At 43.1% G+C, this 14,003-nt stretch overlaps 2 protein-coding genes across 2 annotated transcripts in view; both read left to right on the top strand.

The window, feature by feature from the left end:
* Nucleotides 1-1,415: 1,415 nt before the first annotated feature.
* On the top strand, nt 1,416-5,667 carry LOC115779889 (uncharacterized protein K02A2.6-like). Its single transcript, XM_030728778.1, has 3 exons — nt 1,416-3,669; nt 3,923-3,996; nt 4,104-5,667. The coding sequence occupies exons 1-3, from the start codon at nt 1,566-1,568 to the stop codon at nt 5,637-5,639; spliced, it is 3,714 nt and encodes a 1,237-aa protein (XP_030584638.1). The 5' UTR covers nt 1,416-1,565; the 3' UTR covers nt 5,640-5,667.
* Nucleotides 5,668-9,660: 3,993 nt separating this feature from the next.
* slc41a1 (solute carrier family 41 member 1) overlaps nt 9,661-14,003 on the top strand; it is a 30,388-nt gene continuing 26,045 nt past the window's right edge. The window contains exons 1-2 of the mRNA XM_030729012.1: nt 9,661-9,847; nt 11,577-12,714. Of these exons, the coding sequence (XP_030584872.1) occupies nt 12,229-12,714 (486 nt within the window). The 5' untranslated portion in view covers nt 9,661-9,847; nt 11,577-12,228. The remainder of the gene's footprint in view (nt 9,848-11,576; nt 12,715-14,003) is intronic.

Genomic DNA, 14,003 nt, shown 5'->3' on the forward strand with positions numbered 1-14,003 from the left:
CATCAACTGAAGGTAAGTGTCAAAATAAAATGCAGGCTTAACATTGAATATTCCCCCACTAGAAAGGTGGCGCTAAACCCCCAAAAAGTTCCAATGCCATGACAGCAGACCAATCTGAAAAAAATCAGCTGATTTTTTTCTGTACAGTATCTATGAAAATTTTCCAAGTTACAGCTCTTAAAAGTAGCCTATATAGGTGTTGGTCAAAATTCTGGCACCTTTTAATTTACCTTTTTTATTTTTGCTGCATTTTGTAGCATCCCTCATAAGATCTTAAGTACAGGGCATATGCACAGGACATTTTCATGGCAGAAAGGCACATTTGAGCTCTGTTAAAAACTACAACCAAATCCCTTTATGCCCATTCCAAGTTGAAAAATGCTAAAATCCTGTTTTTATTCAGAAGCTATGACAATCTTTGAGCATCAGTATCACAGGACATATCATAGCTTCAAAAGCAAAACTGCACTAAATTAATGTTTATGGTGTAGAGTAACAGGAACAAGCACTGGAACGTCGATGTTTGATCTGTTTTCTGATAATTCAGTGGAGAATGCATTTTGGGTAAATCATGTGTGACTGTCCAGAAGCATCTGAAAGGTTTTGTGTCAAAAGAATTCTCTTATATGCTAATTTTCCTAATTGAGAGCCTTCAGGTCTTGTTTCAGGATCATTTAAATTCAACTGTCATCTTGTTTTCATCACCAGATTGTGAACAATGCTGATGATGTATAATATTAGTAATACAGGGATTCCCCGTCCAGCTTCATGAAATCTAGAAACAGTCACTGCAGTTTTTTTTATGGAATGACTTTCTCTAAAATAATCTTGTCTGGATGTCAGTGTGTGTTACTCCAAACCTATACATATCAGTCAGCATTAATGTTGCCTTTACAGAGGTGCAAGAATAAAATATAAAATAAAAATCAATAGCTGACATCTGGAGAAACTCATAGGAGGTAAAAACAGGAGGGTATGCACTTGTCTGAAATAATTTGTAGTCTCGGTGGAATGCATGTAAACTGGAACTAACCCCTTTAATTTTAAGTTAATTAAAAGAACAAAGGTCAACTGGGGGAAAAGCTCAGTAACAGAACAGATGAGTCATATAAATTGAGCTTAAATGTAATTTCTGCAGCTGCCTGATTATTAATGTGGTAGTGTGTGGTATCGTAGATGTTTAATTGTTCTTACATATTTGCTTTCTGCACGAGTATTTGTTATTTGATGTTGTCAGCAATATGTGTTAATGCTGCAGTAACATTGAGCCCAGTAGGGGGCAGACTGAGACTATTATAAGCATTGTTGTAACTGTGTTCTTGAGTAGAACAAGCGTGCCAAAAAGAAGATGTCTGCCGCTCGTACAGTGTTATGTGTGCATGTTGGTCTGCTGGGTCATTAAAGTGAGATCAAGCTGAATATGAATGATTATTTCCTGAAGATGTTACATCTTTTTGGCGACGAGGATTACTCAGAAGAGAAGTAAAACAAAAAGAGTGACGGGAGCCTGCGACAGGTTTGGCTAAAAGACAGAGGGAGAGAGAGCGGGGATACGAAGAGGAAACATGGCTACAATCGGTACGTTGGCACCGTACGATCCCAAAAGCCAAACGTGGGATGAGTACAGTGAAATACTGGAGCAGTTTTTCGCAGCTAATGGGATTACTAACGCAGACAGGCAAAAGGCAATATTAATAAGTGTCGTTGGAGCATCGACCTACAGCCTGATGCGTAACCTTCTCAGCCCAGCCAAGCCAAAGGACAAAACTTTCCAAGAGCTTGTAACTCTGATGAAAAACCACTTTGAACCAAAGCCCAGTGAAATTGTGCAAAGGTACAAATTTGATTCCCGCAACCGCAAGCCCAGTGAAACTGTCATGGAGTACGTGGCCGAGCTGCGTCGCTTAGCGCAGGATTGTAACTATGGCAACACGTTGCAACAGAGGCTGAGAGACCGGATCGTCTGCGGAATTAATGACGACAGAATTCAGAGGCGTCTCCTGTCAGAAACAGACCTCACGTTTGACAAGGCTCTGTCAATCGCTGTGTCACTGGAGACCGTAAATAAAAATGCCCAGGACCTACGGACCTCAGGTGCGACAGCAAAATGTTTCAGCATCACCCGAGGGTCGCAGGAGGCTCGTACATTTAAAGGAGAAAGCAGAGAGTGTTATCGATGCAAAGGAACCAATCACACAGCAGCCAACTGTAAGTACAAACAAGAAAAATGTTATGTTTGTGGCAAAGTAGGCCACATAACAAGAGCATGTAGGAACAAAGCTAAACAGAACCAGAAGAAGTATGGACTAAAAACTGAAAAGACAGACAAAAAGCAGAGTTCACACTACCATTCTCACAAAGTTCATGAGATAGGTGATGGAAGTAAAAGTGAGAGCTCAGAAGAGGACTCATTCACACTTAACTGTATCAAGTGTATCCAAGAGCATCAGAGTAAACTGTACAGATTAGGGCGCCGGAGTGCAGTGCACCTGAGAAAAGTAGACCCCTACACTGTGGATATGGAACTTAATGATCAAGTTTTAACCTTTGAAATTGATACTGGATGCTGCCTAACAGTTACAAATGAACAGACTTGGAAATGCTGCAAACTCCCCAGCCTGAGGCCTGCCAAAATCAAGCTGGAATCATACACAGGGGATCCTGTGAAGGTGATTGGGGTAACAGCTGTCAGAGTCAGGTACAAGCAGCAGAGGAAAACACTGCCCCTTGTGGTGGTCGAAGGGGACGGCCCCAGCTTGCTAGGACGAGGCTGGCTAGAGGAAATACACCTGGACTGGAGAGAAATCAAAAACAAACACAAAGCTAAGAAGGTGCACCAGGTAAAGACAACAGAAAATAACACACTACAGCAAGTTTTAAGCAAACATGAGGATGTGTTCAAAGAGGAGTTGGGCACCCTGAAAGGCACAAAAGCAACCATTCATGTAAAACGGGATGCTACCCCACGATTTTTCCGTCCACGATCAGTTCCGTTTGCCATGCGAGCAAAAGTAGATGAGGAAATAGACCGACTGCTAAAAGAAAACATAATCTCACCTGTGAAATATGCTGAATGGGCGGCACCTGTTGTGCCGATTCTGAAGCCTATAGGGACAGTAAGGTTGTGTGGAGACTACAAGCTTACTGTAAACACAGTAGCTTCTCTGGAACAGTATCCAATACCCAGAGTGGAGGACCTGTTTGCTGCACTTTCTGGAGGAAAGCAGTTCTCAAAACTGGATATGAGCCACGCTTACCAGCAAATACTCCTGGATGACAAGTCCAAAAAGTATGTGACAGTGAACACACACCGGGGGCTGTTCACATATAACAGACTGCCTTTTGGAGTGGCTTCTGCTCCAGCCATTTTCCAGAGGACCATGGAAGGCCTTTTGAAAGGGATACCCCTAGTGGCTGTGTATTTAGATGACATTTTGGTGAGCGGGGTGAATGAGGCAGATCATCTAAAGAACCTGGATGAGGTGTTGGTCAGGTTGAAAGAGGCAGGCTTACGATTGAAAAGAAGTAAGTGTGTCTTCATGCAAAATGACGTGGAGTACTTGGGGCACAAAGTGGATGCACAGGGGCTGCACCCTGTAGAAAAGAAAGTTAAAGCCATCATGGACGCTCCTACTCCTACAAGTGTCACAGAACTCAAAGCATACTTAGGTTTGCTAAACTATTACAACAAGTTCCTTCCCAATCTGGCAACACTGCTGGCCCCCCTGCATGAACTCTTAAGGAAGGACATGCGTTGGACATGGCAAAAGAAGCAAGAAGAAGCTTTTCAGAAATCAAAGGCTCTGTTGAACTCAGCAGATGTGTTGGTTCATTACTCAGCAGACCAAGAGTTAATTCTCTCTTGTGACGCATCTCCATACGGTGTGGGCGCCGTTTTGTCACACAAGATGAATGATGGCAGTGAAAGACCCCTGGGGTTCATGTCACGCACACTCTCTCCAGCTGAAAAGAGATATTCTCAGCTTGACAAAGAAGGTTTGGCTGTAATGTTTGGCATCCAGAAATTCCACAAATATTTGTATGGTCGAGTCTTCACTATTTATACAGACCATAAGCCCCTGATTTCTCTTTTCAGCATGAAGAAGCCTATACCTCAGATGGGCTCACCAAGAGTGCAAAGATGGGCTGTGACATTGAGTGCCTATGAGTACCACATTGTGTACAAACCTGGAAAACACCATGCAAATGCAGATGCGCTTAGCAGATTACCTGTACCAGACACGGCCCCTGAAAAAGAGATGACAGAACAAGTCTTAATGATGGATGTATTAGATGACACACTTGTGGACACCACACAGCTCAAATGCTGGACAGCTAAGGATATCATCTTGTCCCAAGTTCATGAGTATACCTTAAAGGGCTGGCCGGCACAGACCGATACTCGCTTCAAACCATATCAACAAAGAAAAATGGAACTGAGTGTGAGGGATGGATGTGTGCTCTGGGGAGCTAGAGTAATTATCCCCACCAAAGGCAGAGACAAAATACTGAAACTTCTGCACCAGACTCACACAGGCATGTCAAAGATGAAGGGCCTGGCAAGGTCATATGTATGGTGGCCGGGGATGGATGAGAGTATCGAAAGAGAGGTACAGTCATGTGACGAGTGTCAAAAACACCACAAATCACCACCCACTGCACCATTACACCCCTGGGAATGGCCAGAATCACCGTGGTCAAGGATTCATGTGGTTTATGCAGGGCCATTCTTAGGTGAAATGTTTCTCCTCATTGTGGATGCTCATTCTAAATGGATGGACATTTACCCAGTGAAATCGCCTACATCACAGGCTACCATTGAGAAACTGAGACAGAGTTTCAGTGTGTTCGGTCTGCCGAAAATGTTGGTATCAGACAATGGAACATGTTTCACAAGTGCTGAATTTGCGACATTCATGAAGCGAAATGGAATTGATCATGTGAGATCAGCACCTTTTCATCCATCTTCCAATGGCCTGGCAGAGAGGGCAGTCCAGACCTTCAAGGAGGGGATGAAGAAAGTAAAAGGTGACACACTGCAAACAAGACTGTCAAGATTTCTGTTCAGTTATCGCATTACGCCGCATGCAACAACAGGCTTGTCACCAGCGGAGTTGATGATGTCTCGGAGACTCAGATCAGCTTTTGACCTGCTCATGCCTGATGTAAAAACCAAAGTGCAGCAAAAACAACTGAAACAGAAAGAGAGTCATGACACAAAGAAGAAACTGAGAAGTTTTGCACCAGGAGACAAGGTGTTCATCAGAAACTACTCCTACGGTCCAAAGTGGATCCCAGCTGTTATCTTGAGCTCATCAGGTCCTGTGTCATACACTGTCACCATTGGAAATGGTCAAACCCTGAAACGACATGTGGATCAGGTGAGATCCAGATTAAAAGACACTGTCCCAAGTGAACTAGACACAGAGGGGGAACCGGGACCTGACACAGACTCGGGCTCCCACAACTGCTTACCCACCATAATGGACACAACTTCACAAGCCTTGTCATGTGATCCTCAGGAGCTGCCACCTGCTCCAAACATCCAGGCTCAGCCTGATGCACCAGCTGCGCCTGAGGTGCGACGTTCTCAGCGAGAGAGACGTTCACCTGTGCATCTCAAAGACTTTGTTAGATAGAGACTTTTTTCTTGGAGAAGTTATGTGCTCTAAGTTCACAGATGTTTCTTTGTAGTAAAAAAAAAAAAAGAAAAAATATATATAATATTGTTCTATGTTGGTGTATATTATACTGCCACTGTTTAACGTTTCAGACAAGTACAAGCTGTCAACTTGAAGGGGAGGAGATGTGGTATCGTAGATGTTTAATTGTTCTTACATATTTGCTTTCTGCATGAGTATTTGTTATTTGATGTTGTCAGCAATATGTGTTAATGCTGCAGTAACATTGAGCCCAGTAGGGGGCAGACTGAGACTATTATAAGCATTGTTGTAACTGTGTTCTTGAGTAGAACAAGCGTGCCAAAAAGAAGATGTCTGCCGCTCGTACAGTGTTATGTGTGCATGTTGGTCTGCTGGGTCATTAAAGTGAGATCAAGCTGAATATGAATGATTATTTCCTGAAGATGTTACATAGTGCAAATTGAAAAGCAATCTATTCCAGGAAGCTGCTCTACCACGTTATCTGAAAACTCATATCTAGATCACAGAGTGGCTCCTGGTTACGCCGAGTAGGCTTGCTTCCTGGAAAAAGCCCATGCTTCTAGACATCTAAAATAAAGAATGCTCAGTAAATTCAGTCAGTTCAGGCAGTACAAACCTAACTGCACAGCCTGACACTCATGGAAGAAATATGCAATTTGCATGTATGAATGTGCAAAATTGTAAAAGCCTAACTGAGTAATCTGACTGCAAAGTGCAAGCAAGTACAGCTTCCTATTCACCAGCAATTCTGATTAAGTACACATCCATGTGCAGCACACAGCATGCAGCAGAGAGTGACTCGGACTCCCCTGCCTTTACTGGATGTTTACGCTGTATGCAAACAGAGGGACAGGGTGTGGATGGATTGTTGCTTTTGCCCACTGGGTGATCCTGGGGCTGCCGATGCTGAGCCAAGCACCTGCTACAGGCAACAGGCAAACAGCACAACAAAGCTGCTGGTTCTCCTCCGGGGACATTATTAGAGCTGTTGTTCTATAGGAACATCCCAAGGAAGCAAATAACACAAAAACACACACACTCACTCTCACTGTACAATCCTTTGGTAACAAAGAGCATCGGTATTCCTGTAGCATATAGCACTGTGCAAAGCATAACAAACACGATCACTGTAGTAAAAAGTACAATGAGCCCATATGAAAAAATGACGTCAAATGATTGTAGTGTAAACTTTGCAGATCCTGTTAGTAACACAGCAGCTTTCAGTTTTCTGTTTTGGTTTTGAAGAGCTACAGCTTTATGTTTGCTTTCAGTGTTGGAACATGTCTGAACCTTCAGCAACGCTATGACAAACCTACCTGCTTAATCACATAAGGAAAGCCGAACCATTAGCAAACCAGAGCTAAAGTTGAACTCATCTTTAAATTTCAATACTGAGGCACTGTGAAGCTTTCAAACACATAATGACCACTCGCTTTTACAGATAGTTGTCTGTGTGTAGCTGACAAGAGTTTGATTTGTTCAGGGCTGCTTAATTATTATAAATAATATTTTTCTAATTGGAGCATATTGCTCTTATATAAAAGAGGCCTAAATGTCAATGTCAAATTTACTTATATAGCACATTTAAACAACCAGAATGGACCAAAGTGCTTCACAGGCAACCAAAAACACCACACATAGAAGACAAAACAACAAACAACAAACAAACAAAAATAATAATTTATTAAATTAATACAAGATTAGCTTGAATTAAAAGCCAGAGAGTAGAAATGGATCTTGAGCAAAGACTTACATGTAGAAACTGTCCGAGCAGTTCTAACATGAATTGGTCAGCCATTCCAGAGACTCTATTTTTAAGTCTAGATCTAGGAATTTTTAGGATCATCTGATTGGCAGACCTCAATGCTTTGACAGGAGTATGAACATGAATAAGATCAGACAAACACAGAGGGTCCAGCCCATTAAAAATTTTAAAAAACAATCAAAAAAATCTTAAAATGAATCCTAAAATTGACAGGAAGCCAATGAAGTGAAGCTAAAACTGGAGTAATATGCTCGTGCTTTCTCGTCCCTGTTAAAAGTCGAGCAGCAGCATTCTGGACCAGTTGAAGCTCGCGAAGAGACAATTGTGGTAAACCTACATACAAAGAATTAGAATAATCCAGTCTTGTCATGATAAGAGTACTTATGACTCTTTCAAAGATGCTCCCAGAGATGGAGCCTTGGAAAAATCCACAGGTGAGCTTTGAAACAGGTAGTCTTTGTATCACGGGTGTGTGGAAAAGGCATAAATGTTGAGATTACACTTATTTTTTAAGACTTCCCAGTTTCTTTATTGTCTGTTATGTGAACGGATGGCTCATTAAATGGGAAAGTTTTCAGAATGTTCTTCCTCCCCACCATCACCAAGTGCTTGCTGATAGCAATCAAATCGTTGGAGGGTCCTTATCTTACAACTAGGGGTGGGACTTTAACACGTTAATTTCGATTAATTAATTACGGGGAAATTAACGCGTTAAAAATTTTAACGCATTTTAATCGCACTTTGCACCGTGGAACGTTTCTCAGTGCGCGAGTTCCCGGCATACAGATTATATCGACGCACAATGGCCAAATTAGGGGCCGCATCCTGCGAAGGACCCGGCCCAGGTCTTTCGCAGCCCACGAAGACCACAAAGGCCGGAAGTGAGCGGCTAGCCTTCATATCAGCTGCCGTCACCTCTGCGTAGCTCATGTGTCCTAGCAACCGTGAGTGCGAAGCACAGCTGTGTAAAAGCAGCTGTTAAACGGAGAATGAACTTTTTCTCCTTTTTGTGGTTTAATTTTAAGTCTTTAATTCAAAATAAGCTGTTAAAACAAGCATAACACATTTCAACATCAAGGAATACAGCTGAGCGAATGATTAATTTCCAACTATAACAAGTGAGACATTAATGTTGAATAAAACTATCCAGTTATGATGCTTAACTTTAATTTCAGGAGTTTGCTTATCACAGGAGCACTTCCGCCCTTCGTTGGTCTGTGTAGTAGACTGGTGGGAAAATAAACAACATTTTGAAGTTTAAGCTTATGTATATTGATTCATTCATCAACTAAAATTAATATTTCTCATGTCAAATATTGAAATGCGATTAAAATGCGATTAATTTCGATTAATTAATTACAAAGCTTGTAATTAATTCGATTAATTTTTTTAATCGAGTCCCACCCCTACTTACAACCTTACAATATAAAGCACCTTGAGATAACTGTTGCTGTGAAGTGAATCAGTATAACTGACCTGATGTGTTGGATAACAATGCTCTACATGATAGAAATAGTAATTATAGAATAAATAACACTATGTGGTGTAAACTGAAGTTGAGGTCACAATTTTTTTTTTAATTATATAGGTTTGTAATAAATATTGTAGTAGCATTAATATACAATATTTGTATTATTTTATAATGTAGGTTTCTTCTCTTTTTTTGCCTTTAAATATTATTCAGCTTTACAAACATGTCAGTTCCAGTCATCCCTGTTTCAGGTCACATTGGTGACATTTCAAAACTTTCATTTATGTAAGCTGTCCTTTCCATAATGGTGAATCAGTGACTAAATTTGCCCGAGATTAATCACATTGTACTCATATTCATGACTGTCCATTTACTGAGAAATCCACACCTACTTTTAAACTAAAACCTTCCGTTTCAGCTCTGTGGTAGTAAATTAGTGGCTTGTGGATGAGACTGGCACCGCATGGGGACACGCATGGGGCAGAGGGAGGGAACGTGCTTGTGCGCAATGGAGACGAGAGGGTTGGAAAGCTGGTAATGGAGGGGAGGTGAGGGGGCTCTTTATCGACAGTCCAGAGTGTGGAGAGAGGGCCCGCCTTGTGGCTTCCTGGCCCCCTGCACCGTACGGGTGTATTATAGATGCGCATCCAAGCAGCCGGGCGGAGGGGGCCACTGGATGGGTACAATGTAAGGGGGGGGGGACTGGAACGCAGCCTTAACCGCACAGGAGGTAGGGTTTAACCATTAACTAATATTAACCATTAAGGCAGTTGTGCATAGCCGGTACCGCACATAAGGCGTGCGCACCGGCTTCCACGCCTCAAAACCCTGAGCGCGTTACCAGGAGGTGCAGGATTATTTCAGCCAGCCACACGGAGTCCTGGTGCTCATACAGATCATCAGTCCGGTTTGTCCGCTTCTCACCCCGTGGACCGCTAAAACTAAAAGGTAACCACCCATGAGCTTTTATTTTACATGACTACTTTTTATGTGAAGATCTGAGCTGTAATTTCATATGAGAATAAGTCGCGCAGTTCCAGGATCTAGCGGAATGTGTCATTTGATGATTCGCACTGCAAAGCTCTAACTTGTACCTTAGGTGCGCGTGTATGGTGATGGTGAAGAATGATGACTTATGGTTTTGGGGCACTCATTTTCATGAGTTAAATACTCGTGGAGTCGTGGTCATAGTGGCAGTGACATGGGCTCCAGCCCGGCGTTGGAACAGAAAGCCCTCTGCCCTCGTTTAAAAGAGCAGTAGAATAGAATAGGAGGGCTCATCTATTCAGCCCTGACCAGGGGAGCACTAATTTACGCCTTTGCCATGTTGGGTTCGGGTGGTATTGGTCCTGACTACTAAGCAGAGGATTGTTTCAGCGGGGAAAGTCCGTGCGGATGTCGCAACTTGCAGTCAGAGGAAAGCTGCGTCAAGTGAGCAACAGTAACGCTGGAAGGTAACAAATTTGCCTTCAAAGTAAAAGTTATTTATTTATTTTTTCTATAAGTTAAAACGTGCTTTGACCTAATCACAAGGACTACGGCAAATATCCTTCACTGTTATTATTTTTAAACAGACTTTATCATCAAACTGTACTGAATAAGAGACGAGTTTTCTGTGAAGAGTTTATTATTATTTTTTTAATAACACGGGGATGGAAATGAAAAAAAAAAAAAGATATGCAAATTGCATCCGTAGTGGGAAAGTTGAACCTTTGCCCTGCTATAAAATGTTTAACGCCTTACCTTATTTGCTGCTTAATTCTGTTGCTAGAGATTGTTTATATTGGTCTGTATGGTTTCCTGTCTCCTGTTAATAGGATGTGGGAGTTTGCAGAATTTATTTGAAATCAATTTTCATGAGTCCATCCTTAGCACTTGACTCTACAGTGAAGTTTTGTTTCTAATTTGGGAAGAGAAGCTCTGCTGTGTTACTGTTTCCTGAAATACACTCCTTTCTTCTTGCTGTTACATTGAATTTGGCGGTGAAGTGTTACTTAAACTGACAGCAGGCTGCGCTTGGGGACCAAGTGAGGTTTGTTTGGTTTTTATTTTGAAAAGGATGACACGGGTTGTTGTCTTTGCATTGCTGTGGCTGGAAGCGCTGCTTCCATAGGATGTGCGCAGCACCTCTGTTAATGGTCGAATATTTTTAGCCACCGGGAGGAAATTTGGCGCTGGATGAAACTGTTTTTAAACGCACTGTCGGGCTCTCCTCAGCACTGCCATAACGGCAGTGGAGAGCACAGACCTGTTTGCTGGGCTTGACTGCTATAATAATCTATTACAAGGGCTGACGGGGAATTTGTGGTACCCAAAGTGAAGTTAGTGCTTAACAGTGAGTTTCTGTCCTTTAGGAATTTAAATATTTCCCCGTGATTAGCAGTAATGTCCCTCTGGTATTGTGTCCACATTTTCCCAAACTTAGAAATCTAAACACCACCATAGTGTTGAGGTCCTGAGTGTTTCTGTCCTCTATTTCCAATTGGAGATGAATGCTGTTTTCTTACTTTTGGATTTTGAGTTTAGGAATCATTTTTTTATCAGAGTTAAACTGCTGCAGTAAAGTCACTGGTCTGCTGGATAGAGACGGTGCAAATAGACGTGGTGCATGGCTGGAAAATCATTTTATTTAAGATATTTAAGACTGAATAATTAATAATATGTGTTCTTTTCCCAGGTGACTGTCCACCCTGGTTGGAGAGATACTTTTCCACAGCTGGTAATTCAATCGTCATACTGCAGATCTTTAAATATCTCATTTGAAAACCGTCCAGCAGCCACGTGGTGTAAAGTGAGACGTTCGGAGCCCGGTGCAGTGACCAGTCTGACATGAACAGTGGACTGACAGCGTGACCGGTGTGTGCTGCCTCTGCAATCTTTGATTTACATATTTTTCAGTTTGTACTTAACTGCAAAGGAGTGTTTACAGCTGACTGCAGGGGATTTCTGTGGTGAGTCCCCAACCCTATTGTTTTATATCCTCTGCTGTTTTGAACCAGTATGCCTTCTGTTTTTTGCTGGCCTAACCTGAGCACCTTGCAGTGAATGGAGAACATACTGGTTCTGCTCCCAAAGCACCGACAGGAACACAGGCTTTGCAGACACGTGGCTGCATGTGCCTTGCTTCAGGTTTTTTCCAACAGAGCATTTTTCTCCTGGTCTTTAACACCGACCCCCACACCTTGTCAGCCTCTTTAATGGGATAAATCAGTTGGACTGATCAGGTTCAAAACCAGATCTGGTGGCCAATTCTGACTTCCCCACAAAACCGTTAGTCCAAGGCAAGCTGACCTTTTCTTATCAAGCCCACTGTCTTCAAAGGCTTCCGCATGGTACTTTGGTCGAAAGAACAAGACAAACTCCCCGACATCAACATGTCCACCGGGGCCATTGAGATGAAGAAGGAGGGAGGCCCCCTCACTCCGGCCTTCCTCAACTCCAACTGCACCGTCCACCCGGTGATCCTCACCAAGGGCCCTGAAGAAGTGAGCCCAGGGACTGGGGACGAGTTTGAACTCACCGAGGTCACATCTTTCACAGAGCGAGTGAATGAGACTGGGGACAATGATGAGAGGTCGGAGATTGTGGTAGCCATGGACTGCCGGGCCAATGCCAAAGGTCAGCGAGAGGAGGATGCCCTCCTGGAGAATGCAAGCCAGAGCAACGAGAGTGATGACACCAGCACTGATCAGAGCCCCGAACCACCAGCACCCCTAAAGGAGACCTCATTTTCCATCGGCCTGCAGGTGGTCTTTCCCTTCCTGCTGGCTGGGTTTGGGACAGTGGCAGCAGGGATGGTGCTAGACATCGTCCAGGTGAGTGACGTTTCTTACGTAAAGTTATTCTAACTGGCAAATCAGAATAAAGGACCCAGGGGGGTTACCTCTCTTTTGTGACAAAGTTAAATAATTGGGGCACTTTAGAAGATTGCAGGAAGTGGCAAAAAGTTTGCTGTCAATGCAAAACCCAAACTCCCTTTCCTTACAGGCCACTTACATTTTATTTCACAGCTGTGTTTCTAAGCAGATCCACTGCAACAGGCAGACCACGTGTAGAGTCACACTTATGGGATGGGCTTGCTTCTGAAGCATTTGAATGAACTAGTTTATCAAGGCCTGTTTGCCTTGGCCTGTGTCAGTCATCGTGCTCTTGGCCTATCTGGTTGCCTGCCTTTGGGGTTGTGTGTATGGGGCATTTGACAGACATGAGGGTATTTACATAACATTGCCTCCTCAGCGGCTGGCCTGTCTGTCCCAGGGACTGGCGCATACTGGTACACACTGGTGTGTCTTCTAACGACCCATCACACATTCTTTTTTTCAAAATTTGACATCCTTTGATGCAATAAAAGAGGGTATTTGCAGAGTAGTGCATAGTCAGGGAGCTAGATCATCCATTAGGCCTTTAAGAGAATAATAGGACGTCGTTTCCTGATGACTCACTGCATTTGTGCCGTTGCTCTGAGCGTGTCTAAGTGTGCACTGGAGAAATACAGGTCAAAGTAATCTTGACAGGTCATATATTTGTTTGAAGTCAGTTTGTAATACAGATAAAGCTGTCAGTGTCAGGCAGCCAGGAGACCAGTCTGGGCACATTGTGTACACACATGCTGATGCCAACATGGTGGACCCCAGAAACTCAGCTCAGAGTGGAGGGGGGGAGGCAGGGGGATACTTTTACTCTCCTTGAGCACCTGAAATGGCAGCATACTACAGCTGAGCTAGAGTCAGAGTAAAAACAAAATACAATTCAGTGTCAAGGCATCTATTACCATGTGGTTAGGTATCCTCACTAAACCAGGAATGCAGAGGTTTGAGGTCAAAAAGTTTTCATGCTGCCTCAACTTAGGCACCATGCTGCTGCGGTCCTTAATTTCCAAAACACTCAGTGCACCATTCCTTTAGAGGTGTGACTGGGAAAGAGCTCATACAGAAGGTAGAGGGCCATGTCCTTCCCTACTGGTCTAACACTCTCGTGCCTTTGAGTAAAAATGATGATAAATAATTATTTTTACTCAAAGGCAGACAAGCCTCGCATCTTACTGCAGTTATAATTGCAGTAAGATGCGAGGCTTGTCTGAAAGTTCCAGTGAGCTCGGCTGAGC

The sequence above is a fragment of the Archocentrus centrarchus genome, chromosome 5 (assembly GCF_007364275.1).
Source record: "Archocentrus centrarchus isolate MPI-CPG fArcCen1 chromosome 5, fArcCen1, whole genome shotgun sequence".
Taxonomy (NCBI): domain Eukaryota; kingdom Metazoa; phylum Chordata; class Actinopteri; order Cichliformes; family Cichlidae; genus Archocentrus; species Archocentrus centrarchus.

Coding starts and splice junctions, on each gene's coding strand:
- LOC115779889 (XM_030728778.1), top strand. CDS start 1,566: ATGGCTACAATCGGTACGTTGGCACCGTACGATCCCAAAAGCCAAACG. Junction 3,670..3,922: donor AGAACTCAAAGCATACTTAG/GTTTGCTAAACT, acceptor GAATGATGGCAG/TGAAAGACCCCTGGGGTTCA. Junction 3,997..4,103: donor TTCTCAGCTTGACAAAGAAG/GTTTGGCTGTAA, acceptor TTCAGCATGAAG/AAGCCTATACCTCAGATGGG.